Raw genomic sequence first — 23,609 nt, forward strand, 5'->3', positions numbered from 1 at the left:
CTTGATTAGTTAGAAATTAATGAGCATGTACGATTTGATTTAGATAATGATTAATTAGGGGAAAAGGTGATGTTCTAATAGCAAGTCACTATGACATGCTAAGGAAAGTTAATATTTTGGGAATAGCAAATTGACTTGTCCTCCATTAAAAAAACACCTTTAAAAATGCCTGATACATCTTTTTGGTTTATTAGTACAGCAACCTATACTTAATCCTTTGGGTAATTTTAATAGGCATGTATTATTTTCCCTAAAAGTCATGAAGCAATCTTTAATTCTTTTGTTTTATATTACTTTAATGATAATATTACATTATTATTTTCAGCAGTGTACCTTTGTTAGCAAAAAAAAAATCTGCTATTCAAAAAGCAGACAGGGCCGGGGATTTAGCTCAGTGGTTCCTGCGCCTGCCTCGCAAGCGCAAGGTCCCGAGTTCGATCCCCTGTACCAAAAAAAAAAAAAAAAGCAGACCTTGGCAATGAAATTTGTCAAATCATCATACATACATATATATGGAAAGGATTTCAATTTTCATTGTTACTGAGCCCTGACAATGCATTCTTCTCTGTTCCTGTTTGAATATGCTTTATATGCTCTTTGAAAAGTATAAGGATCAGGGTCTACATTAATATTTCTTCTCTTCTTTAATGCTTTTTAATGCAGTTTTCACAATTTCTTGTCATTAGCTGAAATTGCAGTCTAGTAAAATAACCAACATATAGAACATAATAAAGGTAATTAGAGAATAGGAGGACTGAAAGTGACCTTGAGGGGTTATTTAGTCCATTTCCCAATTTCAGGCCTATGACTAATCTTCCTAAACAGCACTCTTCATCATATTATGCTTCCACTTGAGAATTTCCAGTGGTCCATTATTTCCTTTGAGGTCAAGCACACAGGACTGCCTGCATTTGAGGCCCTTCACATGTGGGCCTATCTTACCTGATAAGCTAACTATTCCCCAGGAAGGTTAGCCTCAGCAAGCTACTCCACTGGTGCCAGACACATTTCACCTATCGGCCTTGGCCTCTCCAAATCCTTCCTATACTTAGTGGTTTAGCTCAAGTCCCATGTCTCCCTAGAAGTTTTCTTTGATTCCTTAAAGCCTCTGATGAGCATTCTTTTATCTAGCAAATATTGTCTCTATTGCATGTTTTAAAAATCAACTTTATAGAGACATATGTTGCAAATAATAAAATGCACCTATCGGAAGTGATGAGTTTTGACAAATCTGTATACCCATGTAACCGCTACTCCAGTGTAGACTATTTCCATCACCTCGGAAAATTTACTGCATATTTTGTCACATAACCATATACCAACCTTAACTGTTCTCTAGCTATTTCGGGGTGTGAAAGTCTGGTCTTTCAGCATGAATTTATTTTTTATTTGTTTAATTTTAATTAACCCGCATTGAATATTTACTTTGTACTATGAAGGCTATGAGCTTTATATGCATAATCTCACTTAATCCTTGCCATAACCCTATAAAATAAGAACTATTGATAATCTCATTTTATAAACAAGGGCAGAAAGGGATGCAAAGGCTGAGTCACCTACCCGTGCTTACACAGCTGGCAAGTGGTGAAGTAAGGGCTAAATTGTAAGCAACTTGATCAAAGGGGCCTCAAATGCTTTAGCTCTTATCTGCCCACTGGTGCCTAGGATGCTGCTACACTTTAGGTCATTAATACTGACTGACTTGGAATAAACTCCAATAGAATGGACATGAAACAGTCCCATACACATTGTTGACTTTCCTTTTCCAATTATGTCCAGGGCTCAGGCTAAAATGGAGTCTCCAAGTGAGTGTGGTGAGTCTAGGACTTCACAGAAAAAAGAACTGACGTCTCAGTCCTGACAGAATTGCCTAAGAAAACCAAGGGCCCGATAAAATATCAAGTCTTTAAATGGAGCCAACAAAGAGCTAGAGCTGGGCTCAAAGGAGTCTATGATGAGGGTCAAGAAGGCCAGGCCACAGATCTGAGCTCAAAGAGATGCCCCAACATAAGAGTATGCATCTGAAGAGAGCCTTCTGTAGCTTTCAGAAGGGAGGCAACTGGTGAAGATGCCCAGTTTTACACATGGGAAAAATTCCCCAGAGGAAAAGCTTCCATAGTTCAAATATCCCCCTTTCAGTTGTAGATCTCAGAACTGGACCCAATATGCAAGCAAGGCATCACCTCAGAAAAACTAGAAATACATTACTTCATATTTCCTTTAAGTAGAACATGTGTTTGTGTATCTCCCAGCTATTTGGAAATTGATTTTTATGATATGCTGATGTTAAATTTTCAGGGTTATCTGTTTTTACTCCCTCTCTTTAGATACAGACAGACACAGAGTTCTTGCCAGTGTTCTTGATCTATAGCCCTCATTAATTCAACAGTATGTGCACAGGGCTGAATGGGATTGCCTGGCCATCCCAAAGGACATGGGAGTCATTTTCTGTTCTTCAGGAATTTACAGTCTAGGAGAGGAGATTATAGTACGAAGGTACTTTATAATCCTTCAAAATAAATGGGAACTAGCAGCTCTGTAATGACTTCAGTTATTTTTTTTAGCATCTGGGAATGCAAGTTATTAAGCCCCCAAAAGCTGAACCTTTCTGGTTCATTTGAATAGGCAATTGCTAAGTCTTCTCCTTATTGCCATCCTAGGCTATATTGCTTGTTTTTCTTTCTATTTCCCCACTGAATTCCATTAAAAAAATGAGCACCTCTCTTTGATGAATGTGGTCCACAATTTCTTTTTCTTTCTATCTAATAAAAGGGCTATTTTCCTTTAACTTTCTTTTGTCCCTCATATACTTAGAGATTGATTTTCTATTTACTATGTCTTTTGTTGGCTACATCTTCTTTCTTGAATTGACTTCTTGGCTTTTATTCATACAACTGTGTAGTAGTTCTCAGTGTACCTCTTTAGTCATTTGCCTTTGATTTTATTTTTTATTCATCTTATTTGAGAGATTCAGTTCCCTGCATAATTCTTTGTTCATTTGATGAGGATTCCCTCTAATTTTTTCTCTATATCTTCCTGTTTTGTTTCATGCAAATGTTCATGGCATTGTAATGTTTATATTTAATGATTCTTGTTTCATTTAGGCATGTCCGGCTTTCTATGTTGTCTTGTGGGAATTTCTATTTTGTTTGATTTTGGTTTTTTGAGACAGTGTTACACTATGTAGTTCAGGCTGGACTTGAACTCACTATGTAGACCAGGCTGGCCTCGAACTCACAGTAATCCTCCTGCATTAGCCTCTTCTGAGTGCTGGGATTACAGACATGTGCCACCATGCCCGACTTGTGAGGATTTGTAAAAGCTGACCAGGAACTTACATTAAATGTACTTAAAATGAAATATTTTCCCCTTAGGTATGTATTTTTCTTCTCCTTTGCAAATCCTGAGTTCTTATCAGTTTGTGGATGTTTTATTTCAGCAAATCTATAGCTAACTGTTAGCCTCTAGATCAGTTGTAGTGGCTTATTGATTAGGAAGGCAGTGATAGCTAAAAGAAGGTAAATATCGCTATATGTACATTTACATTTGGATATAACATACTTTTTCATGACATTTGAGATGTTTTCTGAAAAGTTCTCATTTGAGATTTTATTCCTTGAAGTATTTTTGGGTAACCTGATTATTGATGTGATAGTAGTTTATACAATGATGAAACTTGACCAGCTTAGGGAAGGGGCACACTACTCAAGCTCTGAGTGACTTTATGAATTATCATTTCAAAGGCAGACCAAATGGGGGTAATTCAGAGTCATTCTTGAGCTTCACTGAACAACAATTTGTTAACCTTATTAGATCTTAGCAACTCACAACACTTTACAGAGAATAGATCTTAGCCCTGTTCTTCTATAACTCCCACTAGCTTGAGCTGGTGAAAATTGGAACAATATTAACAGCCATCCATTCTGCCAGATAAACTCACTAGTTCTTGAAAACTGAAAGTCATCCCCAAGGCAAATTGGGAAACACAAAAAATTTGATCTATAACAATTAATTTTATAAACTTATATAATTACAGAGATTTAAAACACGTACTACTTAGGCCTTGGTTTACCATGAAAGCTTTGCTAAATGGACGAGAAGTTGGTGTATGGAAAAGTCTTTGCTATATAGGATTTTTTGTATCTACATGTGTGTCCCAACCAACCTTGTTTAAATTTAGATTAGCCACTCTTCCCCAAAGGGACGCTTTCCCTTCTCGGTCCAGTAAACTGCATCAGTTTCTACTCCTAGAATAGCACTACATTTTGTAAATTCATGTAGAAAGAACACAATGAGCTTGAACTAGCAGCTCTACTTTTTTTTGTTTAAACTTTTTTTTTTTTTGGTACCAAAGATTGGACTCAGGACCTTGCGCTTGTGGGGCAGGTGGCGGTACCATTGAGCTAAATCCCTGGCTTTTTTTTCTTTTTCTGAAGATAATCATAAAGCCTTTAAGTTTAGACCATATTTAAAATCAGTTTAAGGCTTTTATATGAGATTGACATTTGTAGGAGATAAATCTGAACTCTGTGTCTCCAGACCCCAAATTGTATTTTGACATTAAATATCACCTCTCCATCCAGTACCATAAATTGCAGTGCTGGATTAGGTTTGGTGATATGTATTATCTGTGCTCTCCTTTTCTACTTTTGTCAGCAGCTCCCTTGAGCAGGGGGAATGGAGAGCTTCCAGTCAATATCCAGTGATGTCATGTGTGGCAAAAGTTGATAAATTTCATTCATAAATTAAGAAAAGAAAAATTCGGCATATATATTAAGAGCATGAACGGTTGGAATTCTTAGGCAATTAAAATGTTGTTATAAAAAGTAACTTTTAAGTAACTTATGGGTAACTAGTCTCCTTCCTTTAAAACTCCAGTTTTCAAAAAGCTGTCTAAAATGTCTGAATATGCTTTCAGGCTTTCTTTCAGTAGGATTTATTGAACTTTACTTTCCCGAGGACCTTAGAAGACTTTGGAGAAGTTATATTCCATATATACTTTTTATCATCCTATGTAGATATGTGTTCATTTGCATGACCAGGTATTTTTCTCTGTTAGATCCTGTAGATAGTGAGCTCCATGGGGGCAGAGAGCAAGTCTCTCTTGTTCAGAGTTGTCCCTCTAGCATATAGTGTAGTACCTGGCACATAAATGTTATGTTGGACTCAAGTCTTCTGTGAAGCAGGTGCCAGTTGGATTAGCATCTGAATCCAAAATGGAATTGGATTTACAGTAGAGTTATTGGGGAAAATACTTGTGAAGGCAAATAGGTAAGGTGCTGAAGGAGCCCGCAAGAGCCATTAGAGGATGGAATAGGTAATATCTCTGTGGAGTAGAGAGGAATGGAAGGAAAGTTGAGTAGGAAGATCCTTAGACCACCCTATAGTTTTAAGAATGTTTGGGCAAAATTGGTGGGGAGCCCTGAAGCCAAAATTCTCTGTAAATAAAGTCTTCCGTCTCACAGGACTTAGTGTCTTTGCCGTGCTCTGTCACTGGTTGAGAGCAGGCCTTAGGGATTGTGGCCTTTGTACAACATGGTGCTGAAATCAGAGAACAGCAGCTAAGGCTAATAATCAATTACTCCCCACAGCAGGAGAGCTGAGGTGCTGAGGTACACACTTTCATGGTCACCACAGAAGGAGCTCAATAAATGCTCATTGAAGAGAAAGTTTGAGTAAAACAAGTTTCACAGTAGAAGAATATGTGTGTAGCAGCTATGAGGCCCTCGGTTCAATCCCCAACACTAACAAACAAATAGGAGATGCAGAAAGGAAGGAGATTGGGGTTAATATTAGTTGAACTTTAATATTTGCTAACATTTGTGGAGGATATAAAAGTATGGGACCTTCCCTCACTTTTTTCATCATTCCTTCAATGTTGCCTTATGAAAAAAGTTTTCTTTGCTTACCCTTTATAAAACCAGACAAGTTCTTGCTACCACCACATGCCACCATATTTCTTATCTCCCTTTGCTTGCTTTATAAAAATTTAAAAGCATTATTGAGGTATAAATGATACGTAGTAAGCAATGTATATTTTAAGGGTTCAGTTTGATAATTTTGATGTGTTTACCCATGTTCAGTCATCACTACAATAAAAATAATGAATGTATCAGAATTCCCCAGAGTTTCCTCACTAACCTTGTATTCCCTCCCTCTGACCCTCTTCTTGCCTTCCGTCTCTCCCTAATAACCACTGAATTGCTTTCTCTCACTATCGTTTAATGTTTTGTATACCTTTTGTGTAAATGGAATCATAGAGTATACACTTTTTTCTGATCTGGCTTATTTCACTTAGCATAATGCTTCTGATGTTCATCCATTTGGTAATCATTTATCAGAACTTCCTTTTTTTATGGCTAAATAAAAACTGTGGATATGCCACAGTTTGTCCTCCTTTCCTTACTTTATTTCTATTGTACATATCATCATTTAACATCAGGCTTATACTTTTGTTTACTGTCCCCTGGGATGTAAACTTTGTGAGAGCAGGGACGTTGCTTTGTAATATTGTTATAATCACTGTGATTGGCATATAATATCATTGAATAAATAAATATGTGTGAATGACTTGTATTTTGTTCCAGACCTTTAGTTAAAGCAACAACATCACATGACATTGATATAATACTGATATTTTCATTAGTTATTCTGAAAAGCAACATTGAGTTGACCAGACATACATTTCATTTAGAAAGAACTGGAATCTTAAAAAATTGTTTCTTGAGTGTGTTCTTATTCATAAATTATAATCAGAAAAAATAAATTATAAGAGTGAAGATTGATCTTTTAATAGACAAATATTGGTGTTCAGAAGCTGTATTTGGTGCTATAAATTAGTTTGTGCAGAATTTATGAGTAAAACCAAGGCTATTAATTTTGATGGTTATTTAAAATAATAAGTTATAAGAACAATTGTGGGAAAGCAGGGATTAATTGAGATAAACACTATTTTGAATAATCAAGATTTTACTGTAGTTTGAAAGATGCATTGTTTTGCCCTGTTTGCTTTTGTGTGCACGCATGTGTGTGAGACAGAGAGAGATTCTGCTTACTGAAACATGAAAACCCTGTTTGTTTCAGGATCAGATTTGCAAGTATGTCTCCCCAAGGGCCCAACATGCTGCTCAAGAAAGATGGAAGAAAAATACCAACTAACAGCACGATTGAACATGGAACAATTGCTTCAATCTGCAAGTATGGAGCTCAAGTTTGTAATTATTCAGAATGCTGCAATTTTCCAAGGTGAGTTCTCGGTGTCATTTTAGATGTGTTGCTCAGTGACATCATTATTTGGGCACAAGGCTTTCAAATGCTAACTGTAATTTGTAAATTACCATTCTAGCGTTAATGCTTGATATAAAACAAATCTCCCAGTGAGAGATTCTGGTAAGGAAAAAATAATTTTTAGAGAGGCTTTATTTCAATCTTTGGAAAAGTGTATTGTCAAAAATCACTGTCCAAGGACAGTTTATTTACCTGTATGTGACAGCTGTAAATCTCCACAGGAAGACTAATAATTTATCTCAGCTGATCCATAAGACTGGTTTTTAAAAAACTAAATTTGCTTAAAATCCAAGCCCAGTTTTCTCTAGGAGCAAATTAGATACCTGTAGAACATATACAAACTCCTTCTGGAGTTGGAACATTTCCATTTGATAGGGAGAAATGGGCTTGCTGGCCAGACGTTTTCCCATTTGTGTGAGTGGTTGCCTCTTCCCTCCTTGTGAGTTTCAGTTCCTGTTATGCTTATGCGTGACTGTGAAAGCTGCTCTGGCATTACCAGAATGGGCAGCAAATTACATTGTCCTTACTAACTTAGAGCAGCATCACAGCAGCATGGGGAGGACCCCTTAGTTTCAAAGACCTAGATAGGGATGATGATGACGATGATCATAGTGGTGGTGGTGGTAGTGACAGCAAGAAGCACTTAGTACTATATGCTAGGTACTCTTTTAAGTGCTTTATATATTTATTAATTCACTTCATCCTCACACTATGAGTAGCTGTTAGTATCCCTATTTTAATTTTTTATTATTATTTTGGCTACTTAAAAGACATTTTATTAGTACATGTTTGTAATACACAGTGCTTTTAATGTGAGTACCTTCATTTTAATGGGTGAAAACTGAAGACACAGAGTGGTTAAATTGTCCAAGGTCACATAATTACTAAGTCATGATAGCAAAATTTGAACCCAGGTGACCAGGCTCTTAGAATCAATGCTTTTTTTTTTTTTTTTGGTACTGGAGATCAAACTCAGGTCCTTGCGCTTGTGCAGCAGGCGGTGAAACCACTGAGCTAAATCCCTGGCCCCAGAATCAATGCTTTTAACTATCTCACTAGGCTGCCTCATACAAGTGGAAAGATTAATTATGGATATGGAGACTTTCACCCTTCCTTAAGCACACAGAATCAACTGTCATTTTCTTGTCCTGCAAAAAGAGGACTGGGGTCAAATAGGAAATACTTCCAACTACTTGATGTTGCAAAGCTTAAGATTTATGGCACTTGTACAAGAATTAATCTCTTTGAATTGTTAGGTGGGTTGATTATAGCTCATTTAGTATATTATAATGAAATTCTTAGAATTAGCTAAGAAAGTTATGCAAATTAGCAATAAAGCATACATTCACAATAGTTTCTCGGGTCAAAGACTCAGGGGACGTTAGGTTGATTGTTTGAAGTGTATTATATAAGCTTGAGGTATTTGTTAATCTATTTATGCAGCCAGGCTCTTGTGAAGAGTTGGTTGAAACTAACAGTTTGGTGATAGAATGAATAATTTAAACTGATTTTAAAAATACACGTACCATTCATGTACTTCTTAGATTGGTTTTGGAGTTGACCTACTGGTTGAAAGTGGGCTGTTAAGAAGTGATGAGAATTGGGTTGAAGTAGAGATATGAATCTTACTCTTTGGAATATCCAGGTGCCTTTTTAGAATGATATGACAGTGATTTATGTAATTTCTAGAAAAACTAAGTCCCCAGATGCTACCTAAGAACCATTACCTGGATGGAGAGCTTGGGACAGTGATGAGTATGGTATTCCAGTATGCAGAGTAGCTGTCATTGCTGTCCACTGAGGGACCTGAGTTTCAACCCTCATATTTTTGTCCAGTCCTGTACTTTATGGATTGTGTTTTCTAGGACTGGAACAACAAAAGACTAGGAGAGAGTAAGTTCTGACAATATTTTAGTTGGATTAGATTCCAGATAATGGCTGCTGTAACATGGAAGATGAACATTTTTCAAGTGAACAGAGGGTGGAAAGTAGGAACAACACCTGCTAGTTGTATTCTCTCCCCACCCCTCTCTCTCCACATCCTTGAGTTGTAGGAACAGTAGGAACAGGCCAAAAGACTAGGGTCAAAGGACTAGCAAAGAAACATGGAGATGCTAAATGATATCTAAACTCATTCTTGCTTGTTATATTCCCATTTCTTATCATTTTCCCATTTCACTAAAAAAAGTGGGTCCTATAAAAAAAACAAGTCATGGCCCCAAACCTCAAGCAATTTGTGCCATGTTTGGAGAGACTACCCACAAATCTTTTTGATAACAAATATTTGGAGAGAGAAGACTTAAAACCAGAGACCACCACAAGATGATGTATTATCAATTGCTATGAAAACAGCGTATCTACTTCCTTTTTTCTTATAATTACTTATTATTCAAATGAATTGCAATAGAGAGGCATTACTGTTTTTCCCCTAAAATAATCTGGTAGACAAGATTATTGAGAAAATTATCCTATTACATTGTATGAAATTTGATGTGGCAGCTGTTTCCACCAAATGAAGTTGAAGAAAGCTTATCTTGATCTTGGCCTCGACCCACAGTCTCTTTAGGATTCTTTCAGTAGTCCACATTGGGGGTATTTAAGCAGTGAGTCCTTTCTGCAAATATGTGCACAGTTCCACGAGCAATCCTTACTGCCTCGATTTGGATTTTATGTCTTTGTTTGCAGGAAGCCTTTGCCCTCATAAATGAGCCTGGGGCACTTTGCTACAGTGGCTGGAGTGCTCTAATGCTAATGTTGTTTTGATAATGATTGAAGCATTTAAAAAGTTGTTCTTTATTTTCAATCTTTGCATTGCCTCGTTTCCTAAATTTAATTTACTTAGATGTGCTTAGTAAAATGGGGCAGCACAATCGTTTTTTGTTTCTGCTTAATTAATTCTTTTTGAAAAACTCCACTAAAAGTAGATTTTCCTTTATGCATCTCCGTTCCTTCTCCCCTACCTTATAATAATTATAATGATAATAATAATAGTGGAGATTTATTAAGTGCCTAATGTATGATGCTTACTTTTACATAATTATCTCATTTAATTTTCCCAGCAGCTCTATGAGGTCTGTACTGTAATTATCACCACTTTAAGATGAGGAAACTCACTTATGCCACAGCTTCTTCCAGGCCATCATGTGATACAGATTTCTTTGTTCTTAGTGTACTTGAGGTAAAGCAAAATAAAGAAGTGGTGATATTGTGGTCCTTGAGAAGAAAAATGAGATAGAATTCTAGTTTTTAAAATATCTTTGATACTTCTATATCCAAGCTTTGAGTTCTGTTTTCTTGGTAGAATTTCACTATGACTCTAAGACATATACTACAGGAATTATTTAGGGTGAGTCCAGGGTTCTTCTGTATATTGGATGATTCTAGTCTTCCCCAAGGCATCAGTGGCTTTGAGTGAAAACAGACTCTTCAGAATGCAGCAACATTGCTCTTTTACTAGAACTTGGCTATTCTACAACTTGAACTCTCTTTATCAGGGAGGAAGAATAGTGGTTAAGCAGTAACAATTGCTGTACATACAAAACACCATGGAGCTCCCGCTTGTATAGTTGATTCATCTGAGAGCTCTTTGGGTCCTGCTTGAAGCTACTCTTCTGAATTAATGCGTGTTCTTCACAGGCTTCATTTTCTGGCTTTCTAACAAGAAAACCAGATAAAGCAGTTAAACAGTTAAAGAGAAAAATTGTGGACGACTCCCAGGGACAGGTGCATGTGAGCAGAAAGAAGCAACAAATGACAATAAGGTTTGAAGACATAAAATTAACCTTAACAACACACTAAATGTTGCAGCTAGGGTGTTTATAGATGAATTTATCCCTACATGCCTTAGTGGCTCCTATGATGTAGTAGGTCTGACAATTGATGTCTATAATGATAGCTGTGAATCAGTAAGTAAAGATCAAATTATGCTCATTCTTTTTTTCTTAATATTTCCATTTTACAAGGCTAAAATAGTTTATTGGTGCTTACAAGCAGTGGAAGAGCCAGGCATGGCAATGCGTATCTATAATCCTAGCATTCAGGAGGCTGAGGCAGGAAGATTGCAAGTTCCAGGCCAGCCTGGGCAACTTAGCAAGAACTTGTCTCCAAAGAAAAGGGCATTGGGAACTAGGGATGTAGTTTAGTAATCCTTGGGTTCAGTCCCCAGTACTAGAATTAAAAAAAAGAAAAAAATCAATAGAAAAAATTCTAGACCTGGAGTCTGATAATCCAAGTTCTAATTCTACGTATGCACTTAAGAGCTTTATGATTTGGGGTGGTTTTCTTTTCTGTAAAATGGGGATAAAATTCCAGTCCTTAACTCTTAGAGATGATGTATGTGAAAGTATCTTGAAACCCATAAAACACTATATACATGAGTTATCTAGACAGTTCATTTATTTGGACTGTTTTACCCCAGGTAGTAGTACCAAATAAATGAAGCATTATCATACAGACATTAAGCTAGACAAGGCTGGAGTTCATGATGCACTTCAACAACTTTTGCTACGTTATACACAATAGATACACAGACAGCTCCGGTGCCCAAGTAGGAGAGTACTTAGGCAAAGGGCCCCATGAAAAAGAAATGCATTTTATGCAGTTGTGGATGTGAAGCTTTGCTGTTTGAAATGTCAATAGTGCAGTCTCTTTAAGCTTCCAGAAGCTTCTCTTCTGGCTGGTGTCTGGTATATTTTGTACACAAATAAGCGGCTAGATCAGGAAGAGTATTTTGTGTTCAAGCCGTACTTGAAGTGCATTTTCTGATCCACACTGTCATGGCAGAGAGAATGAAAAGGTGGGTCTAAGTTCAGGGTTGATCCACACCCAGTGCTGGGAGGCTTTCTTTCTTCCACTTGTGGAGGAGATGAAAAAGATGCCTCTGGACAGGGAGGAGGGCAGTGCTTCTCTGCTACTTCTGTTGCTCTCTCTTCCCGTCTGTTCTTGGCAGTTCTTGTATTCTTTTCTCTCAGATTCCCATATCTCCCACTCCCCTTAAAGAAAATTGACCTTGTTTAGAACACCCTTCTCCATCGCTCAGAGCAATTTCTACAGTCATTTCTGCTTGAAAGAACAGTTTGGAGACATTATTCAAGCAGAGGCTTTTTCCCTCACAGTTAATATGTGGCTAAATAATTGCTTGAATGTTGATAAACATGTTTTTGCTATTCAATCATATGTTAATTTAGGTTTTGTAATGTTGTGGGGGTATAAAGTGAGTACTGAGCAATTTCTCTCCATTTCACAATTTTTCCCCCTGACTGGCCTGACAGTTCTCCTGCCCAAGCTCCTATTGCGTCTGCAACTCAAACGGCCAGCCATTCTGTCACAGCTCCCTCCTTTTTTGTTGAAACTAATGTACAGGAGACGATAATTACATTGATGTCTTAATCAGATCTTAATTCATTTGCCAGGGCTAAATACAATAACATTCAACTGAATAGAAGAATTTTAGAAACACAAACCATGACCACGAGTAAGGCTATATGTCCTGAAAAATGTAAATCATTAATCAAGCCACTCATCTGTGCAGCAAAACTCTCATAATCCCATTATAAAAGGGTAAATTTCTCATCAGAGCCCAGAAGATGCTGGCTTTAATTAGTGGACTTTATGGTGCTGACTCAAAGAGATATTTTGGTTACAAAGTTTTTTAAAAATGCAATTCTTTTAATTATTAGTGCTATTGGAAAAACAACTGGAAACTGAGTGTTTAAAGTCATTTCAGTTTTAAACTAAGAACTTTTGGATTCAGTTCAGTTTTAAAATTCTGTGGCTTTAGCCGAGCCAGAGGCTGGGAGAGTTTCAATCCTTTCCTGTGCCCTCTTATTGATTTAGAAAAGTCAGTCATTAGGCTGAAAACTGTTTAATAAAAAGAGCTTAGAAAATGACTCCGTGTGCCTGCAGACTGTGGTGGAGCCAGCCGTGAAGTGACAAGATTATGCTGATACAGATTAACTCTTTTACCCCAGCCCATATCTTTGATTCAGTAATTCAGTAGGACTGTGAACTCTTGCTGCTCATCTTTCTCATTAGTGGACCAACCAAGAAAATTAAAGGATGCTATCCCTGCCCTCTAGAAGCTTCCAGAAGAATAGCACTTTTGCTTAGAGTGATCTCTCCCCCAGTGGGGTTTGTTTACTTTCTGAAAACATATGTTCCTCCTCCTCTTTCTGTCTCGCTGAGTTGCAGTACCTGATATGGGAGTAATGAAGCATATGTTTGAGAGATTTGAATTCTCCTGTCAGTAGAGTGGAGGTCGAAACAGTTTTCCTCTAAGCTGGAAGTGGTAACGTTGAAATTAAAAATGGCTTTCCGTCGTGGACTGTGAGATGCTTCCAGGAGCTGTGGTATGAGCTCCTATTTCTTTTCCCTCACTCCACCTTTCAGTCAGTCTCCAGAAATTGTTTCTTCCATCATATTTCCTCCTATCTTTTGCCTACATTCCTCCATCCTCTGTGGGACTCAGTTACATTTATCACATGCTGAGGCCTTCTGATTTCCATTCCAGGCTCCATCAGCTCTCACCTAGACCACCAGCAACAGCACATCTGAGTTCCACACCTTTACTCACTTTGCTTCTCAGTTTAAGCAATGGAGTGCTGACTCTGGGGTCATATGGACGGGATTCAAGTGAATCTGGGTGGGGTTAGGCAGACTGGTGTGGAAAAAAAAGTTCAGAGTTTGAATGAGGATCAGACAGCTCTTTTCTGAACCTGTATAAAGTTAGAGAGGAACAAAAGTTTGCTGTTCTAAAGTGGTTACTTGTGAGGTTTAAATTTTAAAAAATAATAATAATACAACAATCCCATGAATTTGGTACATTTATAGCCTCATTTCACTAGTGAGTAAGTGGAGGCTAAGGGAGATTAAGTAATTTGTCTAAAGTAACACAGCTAATAGATGGCACAGACAGGAATCAGACCCAGGAAAGACAGCTCCGGTGTCTCTCCCTTTACCTACCATGTTTTATGCAGTGTCCATGTATTTTACTTCATGGTTATGGGCAGCCTCCTCTGGTCTAGCTTGCTTTCTTGCAAGTGAAGCCTATTGTATTTTAGTTAGAAAACATTTGCTGAGCAAGTACCTAGAACATCTGAAGGCAGGTATTTGGTAAATTCAAAGATAAAATCTACTTCATGCCTACCTTCAAGTAGTTCAAAATGCAGAAACTTAAGACATTTATACATGACTATTGTAGGTTCAAAGCCTACTAAGAGAAATACTGTAAGAAAAACTTTAGCAGTTTTCAGTGGAGAGTAACCTTAGATCCAGATTTTGTAGAGGCTAAAAGCATATACAAATTAGGGTCCTTTTTCAGAAAAGGAAGACAAAATTAAAAATACAAAAAAATGCCCTCACAAGTGCAAGTCCCTGGAGCTCATGTTCCACTAGCTTCACAGGAAATCTACCGATGTATGTGAGTGCGGGGCTGGAAAGGATTGTTTTCGACTAGGGGGTAGAGAATCTTGGAAGAGGACGCCTGTATGAATTCTCCAGACAGATGTGGCTCTTTATCAAAGAGAAGGGCAGCTAAGGGAGTTAGGTAAATCAGCACACATCTTTTTCTCAATTAAATTCACATTCAAATTACACCAGCGTTCTGGACTCCTGGCTAGCTTTATCACTTCTCACTCGGCCTTCCTTCTTGAAAGGACCAGATGCCTAGCAGGGAATTTGAAGGGCACAGTGTGCTGAGCATGTGCTGCTCTTCTCTTTGCTACTAAGGGCCAGTCACTTCTTTCTGAGCCATTGATTAAAGAGGGTTAAACCAGATGAAGACAGTGAGGAACTCAGCTCTATGCTGGCCCATAGGAATCACATGCATGGTAGCCATTGTTTTCATTACTTCTTCTTGTACTTTGATAAACATACTGGTATGTGAAATAGATCTTTGCTGGACTGAATGTCACCTAACTGGTACATACACATTTTTAAATGCTTTTTATGTTTTGGCATAATTATAATTAACATGAAAATGTTCTAATACACTCTCACATAATTCCTAACATTGAGATAACCTCTTAACACTTTTGTGAGTTCTTTTTTTCTCTGTTGTGTATGTGTGTATTTAAGACTATACAGTATACAGGTTCTCAGTGGTCCCCTAGTGGTCTGAATGAGTTAATGTAGCCCTGAGATCTAACTAGCAAAGACATACTCTGATTCATTGAGTTGCATTAGGAGAGAAAGGAGAACAAAAATGTCGAAAGAAAATCAGAATGCTTAAAATGCTTCCCTCCTTTGGTTGAAGTTCTGGACCTGATTAACTGAAATGTAATCATTGAATTAGATCAGGGTCCACTCAATTCCCTCTCCTGACAACCTGTGCTTTTCCTTTCTACCACTTAGGAATTTGTAAAGGTGGATGTGTAGCTATTTGATTAATGCGAGTTTTGTTATATAATGAGCTCTCTGTGGGAAGATCTGTGGATAGGGCTTGTGTCTAGTCTGAAGACACCACTGTAACCTAAGGAAAAACAGGAAATGTTTAAGGGAAGATACACACAGTCCCACAAAATTAAAATACGTAGTATTTATAGAAGCAGATTTCCAACTCTTCCCTGCAACAGATACCACTATGACCAAATAAAAAAGACAGAACCTATTGCCCACAGCATTTATTTCTGTTTTATTTTATTTTATTTTTCAGTACTGGGGGATCAAGCCCAGGGCCTTCTGCTTGCTAGGCAAGCACTCTACCATGGAGCTACTTCTCTAGCTTCCTTCCTAGGTTTATAAAATGTTGCAAGATCATAAATGTCGAGATAGTGGGTTGATGCTTGCCTAAGGCGGAATATCTTATATTTCCCTGAGCTTTGGTCTTTGCTTCTGGCTAAACACTTTCACGCTTACTGGTTGTCCTTCGCAGAGCATGGTGAACAAGGTTCAGTGCCACAGATTTGCACGTTGTAGCCAAGAATCATGAGAATGTCAACACATATAAGCATGTCCACATATGCTCTTATGTTCTACCATCCATCCACAATAACCAGAAGGAAAGAGAAACAAACGTTTATTCAATGTCTCTCTCTCTCTCTCTCTCTCTCTCTCTCTCTCTTTTTGGTACTGGGGATTGAACTTGGATCCTTGGACTTGCGAGGCAGGTGGTGGAACTACTGAGCTAAATCCCCGGCCCTTTAATTTAATATTCTTTTCGAAAGGTCATGTATATCCCATGAAGAAACTGAAACTTGGCTGGGTATTGTGGCTCATGCCTATCACCCTAGCTTATTCAGAAGGCTGAGGCAGGAGGATCGTGAGTTCAGGCCAGCCTGGGTAACTTACTCAGATTCTGTCTCAAAATTTGGGGATGAAGCTCAGTGTTGTTTTGGTTAAATCCTTAGCATTACAATTTAAAAAGAAAGGAAGGAAAGAAGGAACGAACATCCTAAGATATGTTAAGATATGCCTACTCCCTAAGATAAATGTAAACACTGTGTACTTCAAACATGTACTAATAGAAAATAAATAAACATTAAAAAAGAAAGAGAAATTTGGTAATTTAGGCAAGCTAACTCAATGCTGAACGGCAAGAGTTGCTTGGCCCAAGAAAGCTGAATTCAAAATTCTGTGTTTTCTCTTACATCACTACAGTATGTGTTCTCTTTCAACATGGTGGCTAAATCCTCTAATTTGAGGATCATTCATATGACCTTGTTTCCTTAGATAGAGTTTTGTGTTTGATATTATGGCAGAAGACAAAATGACAGGATATACAGCCTGTAGAGTCAAAACAATCTTGAATTCAATTACTTTTGTTGTGAACTAGTTACATAATTCCTTTTCACAAAATAAGGATAATAATTATAGCCTTATGCAGCTGTGCAAATGAGCCAAAATTTTGTCAAGCAATTACCATATTCTTTGATATATAATAAGTCCTTAATCAATGATAACTATTGGTACTCTGAAGATGAAGAGCAATGTTCTCATTCATTTTTCATATCTATGTACAGTAGCACTTCTTTGATCTATAATTTGGAATTTTATTCACATATGGGAATTTGATCTGATATAGGTAGGACTAATATTGACTCAGGTTGGTGAAAGGACTTGTCTGATAAATGCGTATGGTAAACAACATTGTAGTGAAGAATGCCAGGAGCAGTGGTATATGTCTGTAATCCCAGCTTCTCGAGAGGCTAAGGCAGGAGGATTACAAGTTTGGGGCCAGCCTGAGCAACTTAGTGAGACTCTGTCCCAAAATAAAAAATAGAAAGGGCCAGGGATGTAGCTTAGTAGTAAAGCATATCTGGGTTTGGTCCCTAGTACCAAAAATAAATTAGAGAGGAGTCATTAATTAACTTTTAGGAGACTACCTTTAAATAAAATATTCAGTGTGCATTAAGAAATCAAAATCAATAGGTTCATTAGAAAGTATTCTTATCTATTTGTTAAGGCAGGTTTCTAGAGACCAATGCATTATTTATTCATTCATTATTACTGTGAGCCTTTAAAAGTATTAGGGCAAACTCAGGATATTCCTTTTAAAAGCAAGTTTTCAACTACACAGATAAGTGCTACATTTTTATTAGACAAATTGAAAAAACTATAAAGAAGTGAAAAACTGGAAAATAAAATGATTCAGGTTCTATTTGCCAAGGGATAACCACTATGAACATTTTGGCATGTTATCTTGAATACTTTTCATCTTGTTGCTACAGGGTTATATATTTCCTTTTTTACAAAATGGCCTTTTCATGTAATATAGTAATCACCATCTTTCCATGTCAATAACATATTTTTTGTAATATAATAGAATAGTGTTTAGGAGCTACCCTGTACTTAGTAATGTGGATTTCTCATAAGTTGGTTTTTTTTTTTGGTACCGGAGATCGAACTTGGGTCCTTGCGCTTTCGCAGCAGGCCGCGAAACCACTGAGCTAAATCCCCGGCCCTATCATATGTTGTTAATCCACCACCCTCTGTTGATGGAAATTGTGGTTGCTTTCTGTAAACCACAGTGAGATAAGTAGTGCTATAATGAAATATTAAGGCACACCCTTGAGGTTTAAGGATTAATTAATTTACATTTTTATTTCCTTAGAATAAATTCCTGGTACCAGAATTGTTTGGTCAGAGGATATGCAGTTTTTAAAGTTTGTCACATTTATTGCTTATTTGATTTCCATAAAGTTTGTACCTATTTTCACTTTCACTCGCAATGCATGAATTTCCATCATCCTAACGATTTGCCACTTGCTGTTTTACAACAGCCCCAATTTAGGTGAAAATATAGTAGTCTTTGGTTGCTAAGGAAATTGTTGATCTGTGTACTTTATTTTGTGATTTTTCTCATCAGTAGTCTTCATTAAAAATTAGGTATCCATTTTTCCATATGTGCTATTTTATTTTTTGTTGATTTGTAACAGCTGTTTATATATTCAGGATGCTAATTCACTTTATATGTTATAAATTGCTTTTACTGGTTTGTTAGTTCAATTTTTCACTCTTTGGAGGTGCCTAAAAACACCTTGAGTCAGATGCTTTCATAGTTTCCTTTGGTTTCCAATGTTATTTCTTTAATCGTTGATATTAACTTTAGCATGCATCAGTGAGGTATTCTATTTCCTGTTCTGATCCTTGCTGTGTAAAAGTGGGTAAGTAATTTAAAGTGTAACAGTAACACCTGACCTTCCAACCTGCCAGAGCTTTTAAGGATCAAAAGAGGTAATGTATATGAAAATGCTTTGAATATTTGAAAGGATTATTGTAGTTGTGATTTAGTTTTTTTCTAACACTGACAACCACTCTGAATGAGTTCATATGTATTGTACTGACATTAACATTACATTTCCTTCCCCTAGATCTAAAACTTTTCTGGTCATTTTAACAGGAAGTACTCTTGGTCTACAAGGACACCACAGCCTTTGCCCTAGTAGCTGGACAGACTCTTAGAAGGTGGTGAAATGTAGCCCGCTGCCAGTCTGTTTCCCCTGAGTGTGAATTTTGGGCATCTTTCCCATCCTTCTCAGCTGGGAAAGTAGGCCCTGGAACTATTCTTTGATTTTTGTAGTATGTCTCTTTACTTCTATAGGCCTCAGACTCTGAAAGGCAGCTTAAGAAACTTAGTCACCAAGGCCAAAGTGCCTATTCTTGACCAATAGAGCTGTAGGTTAGGGAAAACCCCAAAGTCTTCCATCCGCACTTCTGTTCTTTGGGGACTGGAAAACAATATTTTTTCTGGCAGTTAACATTTGAAACAGATACACTAGCCTATCAGATAAATCAGGGACTTAACACTATTTTGTGGTACACATTCCAGAAGGAGTTGTTTATTGGGAAAACCTTATTTTATTGGGAGATGACCATAATTCTCTTTCTTTAAAAGCCAGATTTAAAAAATCAGGCAGGAAAACCAATTAAAGTATCTCATGCATCAAAGTAATCATTAGTGGAAAAACAAAATATGTTCTTTCTGGCAACCTCTGACAGATGCTTGAGATGGCTTATAGTGGAAGGGGAGATTTAAATGACATACATATTATTTCAAATATAAGCTTGAAAGTTGGGGGTTTTGTTTTGATAGGAAGAGAAGATAGTAAATGTCTGCGGAAATTAAACATTTTTGAAGGTCGGAGGCCTCTGGAAAGTTGGTGAGTTTAGACATTTGAACTTATTTGAATCACTTAAGAGAAAAAGAAACAAGTTATGAAAAGTCTACTATTTACTAGACTTGCATAATCTTCATAGTGGTTAGGTATTATTTTCCCCATTTTACAGATGTGGATACTGGGTTTAAGAGCTATTATGCAATTTGCCTAAGGCTACGTAACCAAGTAAGTGGTAGCATTAAGTTTCTAACTTCAAAGTCATTGACCCTTTCATTGAGCTATGTTGTGTGTTGTCTCCTAGAGTTAGAAGATAAAAATAAGCTTTTACAACTAATTAAAATGATCACAGAGGGTTTTGAAAAATAGAAAGTACTGTTGGGAAGCTGTATGGTAATGGAGAAATAAACAAAATACCCCAAGAATGGCCCCAAACTTTTATTTGGCAAAAAGCTTCAAATTCCATTGACGTGAAACAGTTCTCTGTAGGGACATACTAGAGTAAGTTAATTGTACCCTGAGTATTCTACGGCAGCGTGGCAGCCTTTCCTATTGCCTCATAAAGAATTGCACACACACCCTTCAGAGTTCATTTTAGTACTTTTCAGTCTGACATCTAAAGGGGCTGCTACCCTGACAAACACAATCTGGCCAGATGTTATTATTTTGCACTACATTTAATTTCTTCCTGCCAAAGATTTAGACTTCTTTTCCCTGATAAAGATCAGGGGAAATTGTCTGGTATTTACAAAATCCCATCCAGGCGTATCTGTTACAATGTTCACTTAGCAAAGTTTATTAGATTATTAGGACTTTAAACCCTTGGGCTCTTTTCGTTATTGAAATTAAAAAAAGAAAAACCCAAACATCTTCAACAAATTTAAGTGGTATAATTAGACCCTGGACTTGTCTTACAGGCATTTTAGAATTATGAAAATGATTTAAATAGTATTTGCTTCCTGAGAAACTTGCTGACTTTGACAGGGATGAAAGAAAAGAGGTTATGCTTCTTTGGTCTTCTGAGTTAATGGGGAAAGTGATACCTAGGACTGAAATAAATTTGCTATACTTGTACGGTGAAATTACTCCCTTAAGTAGTTAGCCATACCACACAGCGCCTCTCTTTCTTGGCCTAGTTAAAATGAAGGCACTGCAATGTTAGAGGAACATGTGGGTCTGTCATTTCCTCACTTATGAAGTCTACTTAGAGTAACACTGAACCTAGAAACCTTAAATGTTATTTTCTGCCTATGCACATTATAGTAGACATCTACAGAGAGCAGTAATAGAAATATACAATAATTTTAAAGTATAATCGATTGTGATTTATGTACACTGCAGTTTTCCCTCAAGAGAGTCCAGTGTGCTCTGTACACAGTGATTCTATTTTCAAGCATTTTTTTGGTTGAAAGTTGGTGGATCTGTTGTATGAATGTAGACATGAGAGGGTTGAGACCGTGACTTGACTTAATTGAAATAAAGACCCAGTTCCATCTGGAACTTTAGCTAAGATGTACATGGGAGAGAGAAGCTAAGAAATTGCAGTGTAATTATGCTTATTTGTTTTGGGTAGAGTAGCTATTAACCCTTCAATACCTAGTGTTCTATTTTTGAAACACCCATAACAATGAAACAATACATTTGTTCTCTTCAAATTCTTGTTCCTTAAACTTTCCTAGGTAAAATACATGAATTTCATGCAAAAATTCAAAACATTGTAGTCTTCGGCATAAATGGATTAATTCAGGCACCAAAATTCCAGAACATTAAACTTAGCTTTAGAAAGAAAATTGAATGGAAGTGTTATTACGTATACCAACCTGAGCATTTTTTTCTGTTGTATGCTTACTTAGTGCCAGACTACGCTTTTAACAAATTGTTAAAGCCCAGTTCTTTGGAGACTATGTTAGAAATATCTCACCATTAACTAGGACCATACTTAGGCCTTTTCCTTTTATTTTGAAGGCAGTTAGAAGCTTTTTTTTTTTTTTTTTTTTGGTACCAGGAATTGAACTAGGGACCTTGCTCCTGCAAGGCAGGCGATGGAACCACTGAGCTAAATCCCTGGCCCTAGTTAGAATCTTTTTATGTGAAAACTGCAGCAGTGCAAACATATGTTTATACCTTAAATATACAGGCAATAAATGCTGAAATAGCAGAAGTGAACTCAAGGCAGGAGGTAAATATTTTGTAAAAATTAATGATCTAGAGTGAACTCTCATTAACTCAGATTCTGTTAATTTGAATATTGTGATAATTTTGATGTGGACCGAAGTTTACTTTCATCACATATATGAAGAAAGAATCTGCTAAACAAATTAATGGTGTACATAAGATTGCAAAAAAGCATGTTTAACTTGGTTGGAGGACTTGAGCAAGCCCATTAATTGGGGCTGCTAATTACAAAGAGCCTTGCTTATTAAAGCAAACCTGATAGAACCTCTACTTGGGAACACTTTATTAGCAGTGGGTTTGAGTTACTCCAAGTATGGAAAAATAATAAAAAGCAGTGTAGTATTTAAGAGAATGGATTCTGGAATAAACTGACTTGGACTTAAATCTTTTTACCTAGAAGAGTCCATTTAACCTCTCTGAACCTCAACTTCCTCATCTCTGAAATGGGCTTAATAGGACCTAAACTTGCACAGTTGTTAGGAGGAGTAAACAATATGATGCATGTAAAACTTAGGATAGTGCCTAGTATATAGTAAGTGCTCAGTAAATGTGAGCTGGTGTTTATCATTCTTGGCAAGTACAGTACTTGTAAATCGCACTTCATTCACTTAAGTCATCGTTTCCTTCATCAGTTCAGGTTAGTGAAGTGTTCCAGGAAAACATCTGTTTGTTAATCCTTTTCTTTCTGTCTTTCTATTTTATTGTTTTGGATGCTGGGGATTGAGGCCAGGGCCTCACTAGTGCTTGGTAAGTGCTCTACCAGCATCCTATGTTGAGCCAACTTCCTGAATTTCAATGAGATGCCATTTGGGGGCAGTAACTTAATAAACTACCCTGCTTGCTCTATGGGCTGCATATACACCCAGAGAGGGAGGATCATTGGATCTAAAGTTTTTTCAATTTCCAAGAAGAGAAGTTGTAATTTAACAGGTTTTATACCATGACTTGATGTTGTGAAGTTATAACAGAGCCTGAAAAAAATACCGAGTTTAGATGTCTGAGTATTTCATTGTAACATTTCAAATATTATTCCTCTTATATCACCCTATTGATAAGGATAATATAAGGATTATTACAGAAATAATAGGTGTTAGTTTTAGTAGAGAAGTTAGAAAATTCTGATAAATCTAAAACAACATAAAAAGACTTACCTAGAAGCCTGGGGATATAGTTTAGAATTAGAACTACATATTCAGCATGTGCAAGGCTCTGGGTTCAATACCTAGAAAACCCTAAAACAATTACCCAGAGTCCTAACCTCCAGGCATGACCATGGTTACCATAAGCATTTTGACTTTTTTCTCTGCATGCCTACACACACACACACACACACACACACACACCAAGAGAGACGGAGAGACAGAGACAGAGGGACAGAAAGACACACAGAAAGAGAAAGAGATTACAAATATGGACTCATACTGTACACATTAAAAGCAATTCTGGGGGCCAGGGATGTAGCTCAGTGGTAGAGCACTTGCTTAGACTGAATGAAGTACTGGGTTCAAATCACAATATTGCAAAACACACATACACACACACACACACACACACAAGAAATGCTGGTGATAAACCAAAGACTGTATGTTTCCTTTA

General features: G+C 37.1%; 1 protein-coding gene across 1 annotated transcript in view; it reads left to right on the plus strand.

The window, feature by feature from the left end:
• Positions 1–23,609, plus strand: part of Gpc3 (glypican 3) — a 444,489-nt gene that overhangs the window by 26,574 nt on the left and 394,306 nt on the right. The window contains exon 2 of the mRNA XM_004860081.3: positions 7,084–7,245. Coding sequence (XP_004860138.1) covers positions 7,084–7,245 — 162 coding nt within the window. The remainder of the gene's footprint in view (positions 1–7,083; positions 7,246–23,609) is intronic.

The sequence above is a fragment of the Heterocephalus glaber genome, unplaced genomic scaffold, assembly GCF_053883595.1.
Source record: "Heterocephalus glaber isolate CG9 unplaced genomic scaffold, H.glaber_assembly_v1.0 deba00001729, whole genome shotgun sequence".
NCBI lineage: Eukaryota > Metazoa > Chordata > Mammalia > Rodentia > Bathyergidae > Heterocephalus > Heterocephalus glaber.